Source organism: Agelaius tricolor, unplaced genomic scaffold (genome assembly GCF_023055355.1).
Source record: "Agelaius tricolor isolate 1412-34295 unplaced genomic scaffold, bAgeTri1.0.p SCAF_35, whole genome shotgun sequence".
Taxonomy (NCBI): domain Eukaryota; kingdom Metazoa; phylum Chordata; class Aves; order Passeriformes; family Icteridae; genus Agelaius; species Agelaius tricolor.
In genome coordinates this window covers 4,924,354-4,939,838 of record NW_027269295.1, presented here as the reverse complement: position 1 = coordinate 4,939,838, position 15,485 = coordinate 4,924,354, and the positions used below count along the sequence as shown (strand labels likewise).

Here is a 15,485-nt window from a genome sequence, read left to right as displayed (position 1 = left end):
CCCTGGCTGCTGCCAGCAGAGGCAGGATGCCAAGGAGGCCCTGCTTTGGAGAAAATGGGCAGCAAGCCTAAGCCAAGGAGAAAAGGGATGGAGCATGAATAGGACTTGTAAAAGGAAGGCCAGATGATGAGCATTTGTATCTGGAGTCAGATCTGTGCTATGAAGATACTGTATTCACATAACTGCTTAATTATGTGCTTTAATTAAGCAAAACCTGTGTTAAATAGGAATAAATAGCTATTAAGGTATAGACAGAAGTAATCACAGTTGCCTTATGCTAGGCTTCTACACAGAAGATTAGGTGTCTCATAAGTGTCCTGATTTAATTTTACTTTAATCCATAATTACTTAGTTTTAAAATTCTACTGTAATTCCCTTTGGCTGTAATAGGCACCAGAGATTCTCAAATACCCTGTAAATTAGATCAATAATGAGGCATTTAACTTTGTCAGCTCCTGTGTGGAAATGTCAGAGGAGACACTCTGGCTCAGTTCTGCAATGGCCTTGTCATTTTTCCCCTGTAGAATTTATACAAATAGTTTCTATCTTATTAGAATGAAAAATGCACCTTCTGTCTTAATAGATTCCACATAGTTTATGGTAAGGCTGAGCCAGCAGTTAAAGCTAAAAATACTTTTCCCAAGTCCCAGAAGATTTAGCAAGCTGGAAAAATGCTGGCTGCACTGGAAGGACTTGAATGCCACAACCAGGAGGTGTTCCCAAGTCTTGACACACAGCACAGTAGGTTTGTTCCATGCTGGTCAGAAAACATTTAGTTTCACTCAATTTATGTCCCTTGTTCTCTTCCCTGACTGCAACAGAGGGAGCTGGTGAATTGCAGCCTGTCCTTTGAACATCTGTCTCAATGTGTGTCCTTTCTAATGTTATTCAGAGCTAAAGGAGACTGCCTTAGTGGTGACATTTTGTTTGCTCTATTTTTCCCTTGTGTTGTGTGAATTCCAGGCATTTGGAATTGGGGCTGACTTGGAAATATGTTCACTTTTCTCCTCCTTAAAGAAAAAAAAAAAAAAACAGCACTTCCAGTAAGACTTAACTGCAGCAGAGGCAGCTCCCCAGGCTGGCAGGAAGGCTCTCAGCGGGGGCACGGCTGCCTGTGTGCCCTCCCCTCACTGCTGACGTCTGAGATGGCACATTTTGTGTTCAGAGTGTCAGACAGGGCAGGGCTGTGCTGGCTAATGCAGCAGCAGCCTTATCAGACACTCACAGAGGCACTCACAGAGCACAGCTCTCACTCACAGAGCAGAGCCAGCCCATCACCAGCTCCTGTGTTGTGAACATGCTCAGGGAAGTGTGAGAGAACACTGCAGGAGTATCTTTGTGTCCATCTCCCAGCTGCCTGTCTGGCAGGCTCTGACCTCTCTGTCTGCCCACAGGCATCGAGCTGAGCAGAGAAAATGATTTAATGAAGTAAAAGCAAGGGAGGAATTCTTGCACTGCTCTTTTGCCTGTCTGGTTACGTCACCCCTCTCCAGCACTCATTTTTCTTTGGCATGAGACTGTTCAGCCAAGAAGTCAAGGGCTATCACTTCAGCTCAGGGTGGTGCCTCATGTGCTGCTGGTGCACACCATGCCTCAGTTTCCTGCAGAGATGGTGCCTGCCTGGATTTGGGATAAAAACCAGGCTTGCTTTATGGCTGGAATATGTCTGTGTTTCACACTGGGGGGCTGGGGAGTGAGTAAACAGGCAGGGCTGACTCCCAGCACTTTTTTGCTGCCTCTCTGTGCCCAGAGGGTGGGATTGATCTCCCTGTGCCATGTCACAGCATGGGAGGAAGGGAGCAAGGCCTGCAGACAGACTACAGGCTCCTGAGGCCACTTCCCAGCTGAATCCCAGCAGAACTGACTGATGTTGCAAGGCAAGACAGTTGAGATCCATTGAAGATATAATGCTGAAAGGACCTTAAGCTGAATTTTCAGCCTGGATAGTGGGATTCCAAATGTGTATTGGCATTCATGCAGTTTTGCAATTCCAGACAGCCTTGGCCTCACTTATGTTTTCTACCTTTGAGCTCTTATGTTAATGGATAAGGGGAGGATTTTTTGTAAGGTTAGTTTGATGATGTTGCTTTGAAAATTGGTTAGTTATCACTGTGTTTTACTTTGCAATCCTAGCTGGGAGCTGGAAAGGTTTGAGGGAAAACATAACCTACATACTTTTATTTTCCCCAAACTGAAAAATATTTGCATAATATAACAATGCAGTGTGCCTCCCACCATTTCTGGCCCTTCCTGGGTGTTAGATGCAGTAGGGCTGATGAGTTAGTTATAGCAAGGCAAAATAATTCAGTTTTGATCGTGGTTCTTAGGATGTGCTTTGTGCTAGCAGGGGTCTTACAGCAGCATTAAAGGCAAATGTCACTGTGACAAGTCTCTGCATAATTCTAGGGGTAATGTCTTGCTATAGAGAAAGCAAATGACTTGGAATGTTTTCAGTTTGCTGTGCTTTTCCTCTCCCCAAATTCTCCAGTGCCTTGGACAGCCCAAGAGAGGAGTGGACTGTGTTTCCCATGGCCTCTCCAAAGCCAGCAGCCAGCCATTTTTAATTTTGCTAAATAATCCCTCTGCTTATCTTTTGTTTTGTTTCTTTACTGCAGCAAGCAAAAATGAAGTCCCACTCCCTGGAACACAGGAGCCAGGAGCAACCTTTGTTACAGCCCAAACAGGTATGGAACTGCTGGCAGGGCTCTGAACCCAGCTCAGGGCTTCCAGCACCACAGAGAAATCTGTGGATCCAGACAGCTCTGCAGGGAGTAAATAACAGTCCAGACACCATTAGGGATGCTCAGCTGGAGGGATTACTTTATGAAGATGGGATGATTTGCTGGAGGTGTTATTTGGGAGTAGTTAGACCTGAGTGAATTCAGGGTAGATTCATAGGGCTGGACTGTGCAGGAGAGTCTTCAAATTACAGAAAATTGAGCTGGAATGGATCTCTGGAGTCATCTAAGTTCAAGGATTTGGCAAAGGGAATTTAATATCAGATTCTAAGTCGTGTGTTGAACTAAGTCTGACTGAGTGATTGTGTGGCCCATGGCTGTGATTGCATGCAACCTGTGGGTCACAGGAGTTAATTCTGGGGCAGCCTGAAAGATGTTTAGAATACTGGGGAGGGGAGGGGGGACACAGAATGGAGAACAGTCGACAGAAATTAAAGAAAAACTGTTAATCTCTCCCCACCCCCAGCCCAGTGGTAGCAGTAGCCATCTGTCAGGTTGGAAGCAGGCAGGAAACAGGTTTGCTGCTGGCATTTGGCTCCTTCCTGCACGTTTCTGAAGGGGTTGTTCTAGAAAGATGTTTTATTTCCTACCTCTTTCGCTTTCCACACTCTTGTTTCAGGACATCCTGGGCATTCTCCCAGTGGGGAGCCCACTGACATCCAGCATCTCCTCTAGTATCACCTCCAGTCTGGCTGCAACCCCCCCGAGCCCCGCCGGCACCAGCAGCATTCCAGGCATGAATGCCAATGCCCTTCCCTTCTACCCAACCAGTGACACCGTTGAGTCTGTCATAGGTAACTTTGCCTTTTTCACTTATGAAAGTAGGGCTTCCTCAGCCATGGATCTCCAGGTATGAGACTTGGAGTAACCTGGATGTTCCAGTGACCTCCAGTTTTCCGTGTCTGTCAGTGCTGGCAGATTGCTGAAGCTTGTTCTGTGACTGTGACACGTCTGATGTTTCCTGCAGGTCATTTGGGATGAAATTCACCCACGGGACCAACTGAAGGCCTCTGAGCCACTCACTCAGAATGTCACATGGTGTAAAAGGGCCTTAGCTTTAGCTTTGTCAAAGAGATCTTGGACTAGGCAGGAAATCACAGGAGCATTTTCCACAGTTACAACCCCTCCGTTCTAAATGAGAATTTTATAGCCAGAGCTACCACCAGGTAGATTGTAAGGACTTTGCCCTTTGTAGAGTGTAGGACAGAGGCTGTAAGAGAAAGGAAAGCAGGAGAGTCCAGAGAGTGGAATCACTCTTAGATAGGCACAGGCTTTTTGGTCACCTGTTTTTCTTCTTCCTTTTTTTTTCTTTTTTTTTCCTTTTTTTAATTAAATGTAACGTTTCTGAGGTGATCTCACTAATTTGTTAAAAATAATAATAGAAATGAGTGGGCATGTGTGGGATGGAATTATATTGATCATCATTAGTGATGAGGCATGTTCAAATAGATATAACAGTTTCAGGCATTAATAAGCTTTATTTTACCCAATATGAGAACCTCAGAGATGTTTTTCAAGTGTTCCCTTCTCCTGGTATTTCTTTTCCAAGTGGCTTTTCAGGAACGCAGGGACAGAGCACAAACCAGACCCAGACATGCCATAAGGCAGTGTTCCTGTACATAAGGAACAGACTTAAAAGAACAGTTTGGGGAAGACTTATGGGATCTGCTGTTAATTAATCAGATTTTTGTTTTCATATACCCTTTGGGAATACTTTAAGACAAAAAGAAACAGGTCAGGTGAAAGAACCTGAACTGAAAAGCTGCCCATGACACTTCTGCCAAACCATCTGAGAACAGGATGGAGAGTAGGGCCCTGAGAGGTAGCAAGCACAGGCTCCTCTGCATGTAGGCTCTTTGGGCCATCCTATCTCTTGAAGTTGTTGGTCCTTTATAACATAATTGGTACCTCTGTGTCTGGCAGAGTCTGCCTTGGATGACCTGGACCTGAATGAATTCGGAGTGGCTGCCCTGGAGAAGACATTTGACAGCAGCACAGTGCCCCACACGAGTGGCATCATGATAGGTACATGAAAGCAACAGAGCTTTCTTTATCTTCTGCCAAGCAGTGTTGCCCAGTCACCTCAGTGGAGCCAGCCCAACCAAGCTCTAAAGCCAGTCCCAAAATGACATTGGTTAAAACAGCAATTACAACAAACTGGCAACCCCTGAGCATCTTTGAAGTGAGAGCTTGCCCTTACTGAGTAGCAGAGCTGAGCTGTTGCCATTGGGCCCAGCTGTCTTGGGGATGTTTCTTGAGACTGAATGGGACCTGCCTGATTTTTTTTTCCTTTTTTTTCTCCTTTTTTTTTCTTTATTTTTTTCTTTTTCTTTTTTTTTTTTTTTTTTTTTTTAATGTGTAAGTGGACTCCAGAAAGCATCTGATGCATTTCAAATCAGGCCAAATTATAACAATTTGCATCTTAAGCAGAAAACTCTCCCTAGCTGTAACAGGAAACTCACTGACCTGGTAATGCCATCCATCTGTCAGAGTGTCATCATGGTCTGCTGATTTGGTTCCTGTAATGTCTGTCTCATTTTGATACATGGAGGTAGGCTAAGGCCTCTTCTACCTGTCTCTGATGGGTGTCCAGGGAAAAAAGAAATGTCTCATAACTTTTTTGGAAGTGGTTGTAGTTTCTGGCTGCCCTTGCTGTGTAAAGCAGCTGTTTCAACAGGAGCTAACTGGTTGTCTGAAGGTTTCCAAGGGAACTGCACTGCCTGGAGCTGTATTGAGGTAGGAAAGGACCTGTGGAAAGAATATTACTTCCACTTCCCTGGCAAAGATTAGAGCCTGTTGGAGGTTTACTGTCCCTGGCTGCTGCCAGCCCTGCTGCTGCTGCTCCCCACCTGCAGTGCCTTAGGGATCCTCCCCTTCTCCCTCTCTTCACATCAGGCCTGGGTGATACCTGGTGATCTTCTAAGGAGGGACATAGATGAGGAGAGAGCAGGGCTGAGATCTCCCTAAATCTGTGAGTGGCAGGCAGAACAACCTCTGGTGTAAGGTGATGTCGTTTGTGGTTAGGCTTTTGTTTTTTTGGGGTTTATTACTGATAGATCCAGGCACTCAGGTATGTGTAGCTACAGCTAGTCACTGGTTATTAGTGGTTGATGTCATGGTGGTCTTCTCACTACAGGTTGTTTGGAAGTATAAAGGCAGAGGCACATGTTTTAGAAGTGAATTTTTCGTGACAAAGTATTTCACCAGATACCAAATTCATCTTCTCTAGACTGACAGAGACCGAGCTCTGCTCAGAAAACCTTTTGTTCCTTTGGCCACTGAAAGAGTAATCCATTGAATTGTGGAGGGTCCTAACCTATGTGGGTCATGGGATGGCAGCTTCAGTGCTCCTCTTAAAGGCTGAGCGGGGAATGAAACCTCAGAAGTGGAGGGAATCCTGAGGGACTCAGGGAGGAGAAAGGGAACCTGACACCTCCTGCTCTGAACTCCTGCCTGTGTCCACACCTCATGATCATACATAGCCATCCTCTCTGTGTGTTCTTTGTCCAGGTGGGAGTTTGCTGCAAAGTTCTGCTCCTGTAAATATCCCCGGGTCCCTTGGAAGCTCTGCCTCCTTTCACTCCGCCTCTCCTTCTCCACCGGTCAGCCTCTCATCGCATTTCCTCCATCAGCCCCAGGGACACTTAAGCCAGTCAGAAAACACTTTCCTGGGGACATCAGCTTCTCATGGATCATTAGGTAAATGCACAGTGTGTGTGTCCCATGTACATGCCTGTCTGTGCCATGTAAGTATTTTCTTTTCAGTTGGCTTTAATTTCAATGTGTTATTTCACTGCTGCCATGGATCCCTTCTTCCCATGAGAACAGCAATGGGACTAGAAGCTGTTTCACCAAAAGTCAGCTAATAGCTCATGAACAAGGGATCAATTCCCTCTACTTTCCTTGTTTCTAGGCTGGGATAGTGGGGCAGATAGGTTAATTGCCTTGCTCTGATGATGCCTTTCAGGAAAAACAGCTCTGCCTTTTCCAGCACCAGCAAAGTGGTGCTTTGATGAGATTTCATATAAAACTCAGAGCTGGGTCCTCAGCTTAGCTCAGCTTAGTTTAGGTAGGAATTACAGTTTGCCCTTGGGACTACTTGTGGGCCAGACTGGCTTCTGGGAGCTCTAGAGCAGGCTTGGGCCACTGGAACTTTTTCTCCTGTTTGACACTCTGCACCAGTTCTGCAGTGTGGACTTTCCAAAAAGTCAGTGTTTCAGTTTTGTCCCCTTTGCTCCTTCCCCTCCTTGAGGGCTTTTCTCCTGAACAAGGGGCTGAAAGAAGAAAAAATTACTTTGGAGCTTCAGCTGTATCAGGAAGAACAGGGAATTTAGCCAAATTTAGAACAGGGAATTAGTAAAATCTGTTTTATTATCAAGACATGGGATTACCTTGAGAAATAAAACTGTTTGGCCTCCAGGCTACAGGGACACCAGTTCAGCTCATTTCTGTTTGTAACAGTAAATATTAATTCTCTCTATTGATGCTAGACATAAATGCCTCCTAAAGTCTGAGATACACTTTAATCTTTAATATTAAGCTTGACCTAATAAAATTATTACATGCTTGTGTAAGCTATTTCTGCATGCACTTATCTGTGTAACTGCATCCCTTGCTTGCACAGCCCAAGCCCATGCTTCCATGCTTCCCATTGCTGCTTGTTAGGCTTTAACAGCTTTTACAATTACTGTAATAAAAGACATCAGAGGCCATCTCTGCTCTTAATTAGGTTGAGGCTGGCTGTTTGTCCTAGTTTTTGTAAGGAAAGGAAAAATTGCTGTTTCAGAAGAAATGAATTATGTTTATCTTGACTGTGTATTTATATAAATAAAAAGCCAAAAATTGCAGGAAATTCACAAATGCATTTAAATAATTTATTTATAAAAGATATTTTTCCATAAACGCAACAAATCCTTTGCTGGGGTTTTGGGAAGATATTTAAATAATATCTTAGCAGTTGGCAATCATCTGTTCCATTTAACTTAGTGAATGCACGTAACATGTCAAGTGTGTAGTTATCACTTATTTGTATTGAAATTGAGTTAAAAATACCTAGTTCTGGGCTGGTTTCCACTGTGCTAGGTGCAAAATGTGCAGAGAAGGCTTTTCTGCCCAAAGGGGCTTGATACTTCCAATGTGAAATGAGAACAGCAGATGGAAAGAGGGAGTTACAACAAAGATCAGCCTGGTCAGCACTGTGGCAGAATTTGTGGCTTGCCAGCATTCTGCTTAATGCTGGATTCCCATTCAAGAAAACTCAGGTTTAAAAAATAAAATGTGAGTTGGGAATCCTTTAAAACTTCTTGCTTTAATCTGAGCACCCTTCAGAGCAGCTGAAATGGATCTGTGGTAAGTGGCCTGAGCCAGCAAAGATCCCTTGCTGCTCTGCTGAATGAGTTCATGTGCCTAAGCCCTTGGTGAAGACAATTTTGTCAGTATTTGTGTCTTGGCTGGGAAGTCAGTGGTGCTGGGACCGACCTCAGTGAGAGGCTGTTGATTCCAGGGTTCACTTGCAGGCACAGTTTAGCTGCTGTGAGATCAGAATTATCAACTGCAGCTCGATTTAGGAATATTCCCAGCCACTGGTGAGCACCACTGCATGAAAATGACTCCCACATCAAACTGGAGCAAACTGTGAGGGTGAGAGTCCACACTCTGTCTCAGTTACCTTTTCCTGCTAGTTTTCCCCTGAATGCAAGTGTGGGTACCTATTTTAAGTGAAAGTTATTGAAAGAATATGAACATTGGACTCTGGAAAAATAGCCAGTTTTGTCTACAACTGATATTCTACTCCTTTGTCTCCTAAGCCTTGAAATTCTTCCTGAAAGGAGAGTTTATTTGAACAAGCTAAAATAGGGAAATGGCTGATTAGTTTTCTTTGGTGCTGCTCGCTAGCTCAGTGCTAGAATTCTGCAGAGGATGAAGCAGATACAGATACTATTGTCTCTACTTGTTTATAAACAGGATTTTCCAGTTCTATTCCTTGTGTATGGAAACAGCAATGACTTGGAACATTTTTGTGACACTTTGGAAGTGAGGCTCCTTTTCTCAGCCCCACACTGAGGAGACAAAGGCAGAAATTTCTTAGGGTGTAGGGTGGGAGAAAGCACCACCTGGGCTCTGTGAACCAGCTCTGGTGGCTGTGCTGCACTGAAAATTGAGAGGTAGAAGCAGGACAGGGGTTCCCCTGAAAGAAGGGGCATTCAAGCTGACAGTCAGCTCTGCTGTAAAAGTGATGCTTCTAAAAACAGCCTGATTGATTCAAGAGTTGTCTCCACTCAGTGCCATGGTTCCTCCCTGCATCACTAAAGATGAGGGCCTAATGCTGTGAAATTTCCCTATAAAGTCTCTCTATGATGGAGCAGGGGGATGAAACTGATTCTTAAGATGGACTTTTTATCCTATTTGCACATTTATGAATCCTGGATTTCACAGGGTTAGGGAAGAAATGGGGAAATTACCAGCACCTGTGACATAACCCTCTCTATTTCCCTGTGAAACAGGTTTAAATGGGATGAACAGCAGCATATGGGAACACTTTGCTTCGGGGAGTTTTTCGCCCAGTACCTCACCTGCATTTCTGTCAGGTCCAGGTGCTGCAGAGATGGCACGGCTGCGACAGGAACTGGATGAGGCCAACGGCACAATAAAGCAGTGGGAAGAGTCTTGGAAACAAGCCAAGCAGGTACTTGGGCAGATCCTGGGATTAGGGAGTGTATAGCAGTGGAGGGTGTCAGCCTTCAACAGGCTCTTTCTGGACAGGGAGGTGATGGACAGAGCTGTAGGTTTTGCAGGTTCTCAGCATTCTTTCCTCTCCCTTGGAAATCACCAAATTGCTTGGCTTGGTGTGTTCAGGTGCTGAAATTGCAAGGCCAGATGTCACAACAGATGCCCTAAAGTGTTTGACAGTCTCTCAGAGCTTTGATCCATGATGATTTATCAGTATGCAAAGTTCATCCCCTGAATGCTGTGAGCCAGATGAGTAGAACCACAGCCCAAGCAGATGGAATATGTGGAATGAGCAGTGCCTTGAAGTAAGGCTCCAAACATGTTTCAGAATTTGGGAACAGGCCAGGTTGGTCAGAACTGGTGTGAGGAGTGTATGGAAATTGATAGTTTTGCCTGGATTTCTCTTTGGAGACAGACCAAGTTTTCAGACTGCTTCTTTTACCCTCTTTGGTTGGGACTTGCAGGCTTGTGATGCTTGGAAAAAGGAGGCAGAGGAAGCAAATGATCGCGCCAACACAGCTAACATGGAATGTGAACTGGCCCGGGAGCAGAGGGAAGCCTTGGAGCTGCAAGTGAAGAAACTGCAGGAGGAGCTGGAGAGGATCCACACCGGGCAGGACCCGCAGTTCCTGCGCTCCTTCTCTGACCTGGAGACGCTCTCGCTCTCGTCGCTCTACACCCTGCAGAAACAGCTGCGGGCAAACCTGGAGAAAGTGGACAAGGTGAGTGCCAGGGCCTGGCAGAGCAGGGCTCTGCCCTCTCTGCTCCTACAGGTCACAGCTTTTCTCCTTTTCTTTGTTAGACTCAGAAATCAGAAGCCTGACTCCAGGTAGATGTCAAAGTGAGCTCTAGCTGGCTCACAGGAAGATAACTCCATCTTCTTTGTGCCTAAAATACAGAGTGTAAATCAATCAAAGCTGCTCTGTTGATCCTAAAGGTCCTGAAAGGCATTGCACTGTGCTGCTTCCCTTTTGCTTCAGGAGATGAACAGGGCAGACAGCTGCAAGCCCTCCCTGCCCTGTGTGTGACACTGACACTGTGCCCTGTCCCCTCTCTTGCAGGCAGTATTTCAGATGCAGTCAGTGAAATGCCTTAAGTGTCAGGAGGAGAACCGGGTGGTGCTGCCGTGCCAACACGCGGTGCTGTGCGAGACGTGCGCTGAGGAGGGCGAGTGCCCCATCTGCCACCCCAACAGGCCCCACTCTCTGCAGTCGTGACCTTCCAGGGACACTCCTTCTGATCATATCCTAGAGAACTTTTTAACTTTATACATACGTACATATATATGTATGTGTATATATATATATGTATATATGTGTGTGCATGGGCGTGGCTGTGCACCTGTAGGGACGTGCACACACACGCACATGCACACATGAAAACAGAAAATTAGTTGCAGAGCACTTTTTAATATTTTACATCCCGTATCTAAACTGCCCCTCACCCGTGCCCCACTAATTCTAACTCTTGATGAACTTTGAGAGCTGTTTTTAATACAGATCAAAGGGCCATTTGCAAAGAGTCTGTGTTTCTCCTCTTTTCTATTTAGATGATAACAAATTTTTGACTATTTCCAGAAGGACTTAGAGTGGGCAAGAGGGGCTTCCACGTGCTTTCCAGAGGAAGAGTTGAGATCACGGGGAGGATCGAGGTGGTTTGAAATGACTTGCTCATGCCTTCGGTCCCCCTGCTCTTTCACTGACCCAGCTTGGTTAAAGCCGTCCTCCCTGATGGGAGCTCTGCCAGGCTCCTGCCTGGAGGGCCTCACACTGCCCATCTCTGAATGTGCAGGAACTTTGTCTGGCATTTAATCAGCAAAGTTCAATTTTTAAATTTTTTTACACTCTTTGTATATTTGTATGAAAAGAAGAAAAGAGGGGAAAAAAAATTTCTATTGGACCTAGAGCAAGCCAAGCCCCAAAATTCAGTGACCAATGTTCACTGCTGATGCAGCCAACATGTTCCAGGTCTGAGCAGCCTTAGAAGTATTGCCCTTGGGTGAGCCAAAGCCCTTTATGAAGGAAATTTAGATGCAGAGGTTAGTTCTCTCCAGGCACCCCTTTGTCTGGCTCTCCAGGCACCCCTTTGTCTGGTGGCTGTTTAGAGACTTTTTACTGTTTCAGACCAGATTAGTTTTGTTTTAGCCACAGGGACCTGATTCGTAGTCACTGCTGAAGTGCATGAACCAATTCCAGGTAGGCTGAGGACATTTTTGTTGCCTGTGTCAGCAGCTCAAGGGTGGTTTGTGGATTGCTGGCTCCAGAAACCCTGGTGCTGGAGAAGTGTGGTGACAGAAATAGTCCAGCAGGACAGAGAAATGCCACCAGCTCAGACCTGCCCAGCAGCTGAGCTTTCCTGTGACTTTCCTTACCAGCATGTCCATTGGATTTTTACATCAGGTGGATTGCAGTAACCTGCTGGGATCTCAACCAAAAGGCCACTCACTTGACTAAATATTTTTATTTTGCACAGGGATGCTCCTGTGCTGCCCCTCCATGACCTGGAAAAGCACTGGAACCTCCAGCAGCCCACTATTGTAGGAAAACTGAATTTTTACCAGAGCCTCTCAGAAAGCTTCATATTTAATACAAACACATAATTAGGTTTGTTTCCATAATTCCACCTTTCCTCTCCATGGAAGGGGTTAATATGCATTCCCAGATGATCTCTTAAGTGCAGCTCTGTGTAGTTCTTTTTTATGTTTTCCCATTAACTTGTTTTTGGGTTTTTTGGTAAAAATGCTTTTTTTCCATGTGTATTTTATTGTAACTAGCATCAGGTTTTTTAATTTTTTTTAATGGAGAGACACTGTTGAGTGACTATTGTGGCTATGTTGTTTGGTTATAGCCTTTGAATGTCTGTGCCATGGGGCAGCACATCTGCCTTGGTCTGATCTTAAAGAAAGACCTTTTATTAAAATACATGAACATTTCTCTTTTTTTTTTAGGAAAAATAAAAAAATAAAAAAAAAAAATTAAAAGTGGGAGGGGAGGAGGAGGAAAAAGCCCAAATAAGAAAAAAATTTACTAAAAAGTTTGTTTGTTTTTTTTTTGTAACTAACTTAAATCATAGGAAATAAACTCTTGAATCAGATCTTTAATATTTATAAGCAGCAGAGCTGATCAGCCTGTTTTTGGCTATGGTTTGTAACACTTTTTATGAGCGTGGGGGTTTCTCTGCTCCTCTGCCTCCCCAGGGGCTGCTCAGGGGTGATGCTGCCTTTTGCCAACCCTCTTTTTCCAGATCTGTCCAGCAGCAGCTCTGTGATTCCAACAGGGAATCCCTCCACGTGGAACTTGTCCCCTGAGGGCAGCCTGGGCTGTCTCCTGGGACAGTCACAGGGTGATGCAGGACTTGGGGGGTTTAGGGCAAAGAGCTGTTTGCCCCCAGTTTCCCTGGGTTACAAGGAAAAATTCCAGGCCAGAGAAAATGTGTTTTTTCCCTTTTGAGTAAAACAGTTTCTCTGTTTTAAAACTTATACTGAAGGACCAAAGAATTCAGAATTTCACCTGTTTTGTGGCCCTTAAATTTGAACTTTCCATTGCCACACTGCACTCATGGCAGAGCAGCCTGAAGGAATTAGCACTAGACCCTTCCCTTGCCCCCACCCCATCCTCTCTCAGCACTCTCTTTGCACAAGCACATAGACTTTCTCACTTTTCTCTGGTTCTTGAAGAAACACTTCCTAAATTTAGGTTTCTATCAATTTGTTTGCTGCTTTAAAAAAAAACAGGAGAGGAATATTGAAATGTGAATTTATTTTCTTAAGCATCAGATGGAAAAGAGAACTTCATCTTTGCATATTTTTAGAATGTTCTGGTGGGCCATTTAAAGACAATTTCTGAACCAAATGAGGTGGGAGCAGGGGGAAGGAGCAGCATTCCTGACCCACTCCAGCAGTTGTTGCTGCCTGCTCCGTGCAGGAAGGACAAACCATAATCACAGCACTGCAGTTGAGGCTTTAGAGTCTGTGATCAGCTTTTGTATGTTGTAAAAAGAGCTGAAACAAACCTGGTGCTAATAAGTGCAGCAGCCCCTGTCACGTACTGTCAGGCTTCCTTCTGAAGCAGGAACTCCCTTTACAGGACACACAGTAACACAGCAGAGCTGAGGGGGCTTCAAAACAAAAGTGGGGTCCACAGGGTTCCTTGGGGAGCAGCCCAGCTGAACAGCCCTGACCATGGCTGGGTCCTGCCTCCTCACACAGACTCCTGAATGGATAATGACATTTTCCTCCCCAAATTTTTGGGAGCTTCAGAAGAGCTGACCTTGGTGATTAATTGGGCAGGTCAGACACTTCTGAGTTGAGAGCTGGGGGAAGGAGTTGTGGTTGTGTTGTGAAACCACAGCATCCTAAAGGTCAATCAACTTTTACATTATTATGGAAAACCAACCTAGAAGCAGCTGGCTTGGGACAACACTAGCCTGGGTAGATCCAGAGCAACAAGCAGGGTCAGAGCTGTAGGTGAGAGCCAGGAGGTGAAGGATTTTAGGCTGCCAGGACCACTTTGAGCTCCGCTCTGGCCTTAAGTGCCGTAGCCACACACCTGCAGTGGCACAGGAGGGACCCAGGAAAGGTCTCAGAGCTGGAGCACATTTCCTAAAGCAGATCCCACCCCTGGGGATCCCTGCAGCTGATCCCCTGCTGAAGGGTTTTACACTTTTGTACATCTCTGAAGCTGAACCTGAGCCACTGGCAAGGCTTGTGCAGCTGAGACAATGAAGAGAATTCCTTACCCTGGGAGGAAGCCCTTAACACTGAATGGACTCAGTCATCCCTTGCTGTTCCCCCAGCCTCTGAACCTCCTCTCTTCCTCCTTTTCCCCTATCTGAGAAGGAAGAATATTACCAGTGTTTTCCTCCAGAGTTATTATAATCCTTGGAGTGATGGCCAACAGCAAAATAGATGTTACTGATGTAAAACCTAGTATTTTAAAGGTGAAGTATTCCTGCAAAGTAGTGACTGCATTGGAGAGATTTCTGGGGCTTCCCCACTCTGTAGCTTCCAATGTTAAAACAAAATAAATACAGTATACATTTAAAAAAAATAATAATAATACACACTGCAGTATTTCTGGTGGCAATTCTTGCCCAGTCCCTTCCCTGCTTTCCCCAGGAGGAAGGGCACTGGGCAGAGGCGCCCCTAGTCTGTGTAGAAGTTGGCAGAATGGTGATCAGTGGTGTAAAACGTGTTGTTGATTCCATGTATAGAACTGTGATTTCAGCTGTCGTTCTCTCGTACTCTGTAAATATGTGTTTTGGCTGTCGGAAACCTGGTTTAGACTCTTTTCTTGGCAGAGTGAATTTGCATGTGGGGCTGGAAAGAACTCAATCTGTGTCACAGTTTCCAAGGGCAGGATGGATTTTTTTTTTTTTTAGACGACAATAAATTTTTATTTTTTTGCTAAGAAAAAAAAATACAAACTGAAGCAGTGTGTGCGTGTGTGTGTGTGCCCGGGTGGATGTGCAGCCCTGGGCTCTGCTCTGGGCCTTGGGAGGGTGGAGAAACCTGGGCTTTGGAGCCCTCAGAACAACAGATCTCTGACCAATTTTCACACAACTGAGAATAATTTCTCTCTGAGCTCCTCTCCCTTTTTGGGGTGTTGCAATTCATTTTCCTGATGGAGGTGTGGTGAAAGAGGGGAAACATCAATGCAATGTGGTTAAGGTGGGGCAGAGACCTCTTTGGAAATGACAAATCCAAAAATTGCTCACCCAAATTCTTGGTCTGGACATGGATTTATGCCCTGGAAGAGCCAGGCTGGGCAGAGGTGAGCCTGCACAGTGGATGCAGTGTTTTGTGTGTTGGCACCCCAGAAGAACACACCTGGCTGTAGATCCAAGAATTATCTGTTAATTAATTTGGTCTAATTAATGCTTCAAAGATGCTTCAACCACTTCCCATCAGTCCAATCACAACAATAATCTGAATGGGCCCATTTGTATTGCAGATTATTGGTAACACAATAAAATCAGTAGCACTAAGTGCCAGCCCTTCCCTCTTGTGTTCTGGCCATC

General features: G+C 45.1%; 1 protein-coding gene across 7 annotated transcripts in view; it reads left to right on the top strand.

The window, feature by feature from the left end:
- Positions 1-10,986, top strand: part of UNK (unk zinc finger) — a 41,141-nt gene extending 30,155 nt beyond the window's left edge. For 3 of the 7 annotated variants that reach the window (XM_071452778.1, XM_071452773.1, XM_071452774.1), the window contains 7 exons: positions 2,616-2,684; positions 3,358-3,532; positions 4,662-4,763; positions 6,249-6,437; positions 9,242-9,423; positions 9,932-10,189; positions 10,529-10,986. In XM_071452778.1, coding sequence (XP_071308879.1) covers positions 2,616-2,684; positions 3,358-3,532; positions 4,662-4,763; positions 6,249-6,437; positions 9,242-9,423; positions 9,932-10,189; positions 10,529-10,684 — 1,131 coding nt within the window. In that variant the 3' untranslated portion in view covers positions 10,685-10,986. The remainder of the gene's footprint in view (positions 1-2,615; positions 2,685-3,357; positions 3,533-4,661; positions 4,764-6,248; positions 6,438-9,241; positions 9,424-9,931; positions 10,190-10,528) is intronic. The other 4 variants (XM_071452775.1, XM_071452779.1, XM_071452776.1 and 1 more) reach the window with 4 other exon arrangements.
- The last annotated feature ends 4,499 nt before the right edge of the window (positions 10,987-15,485 follow it).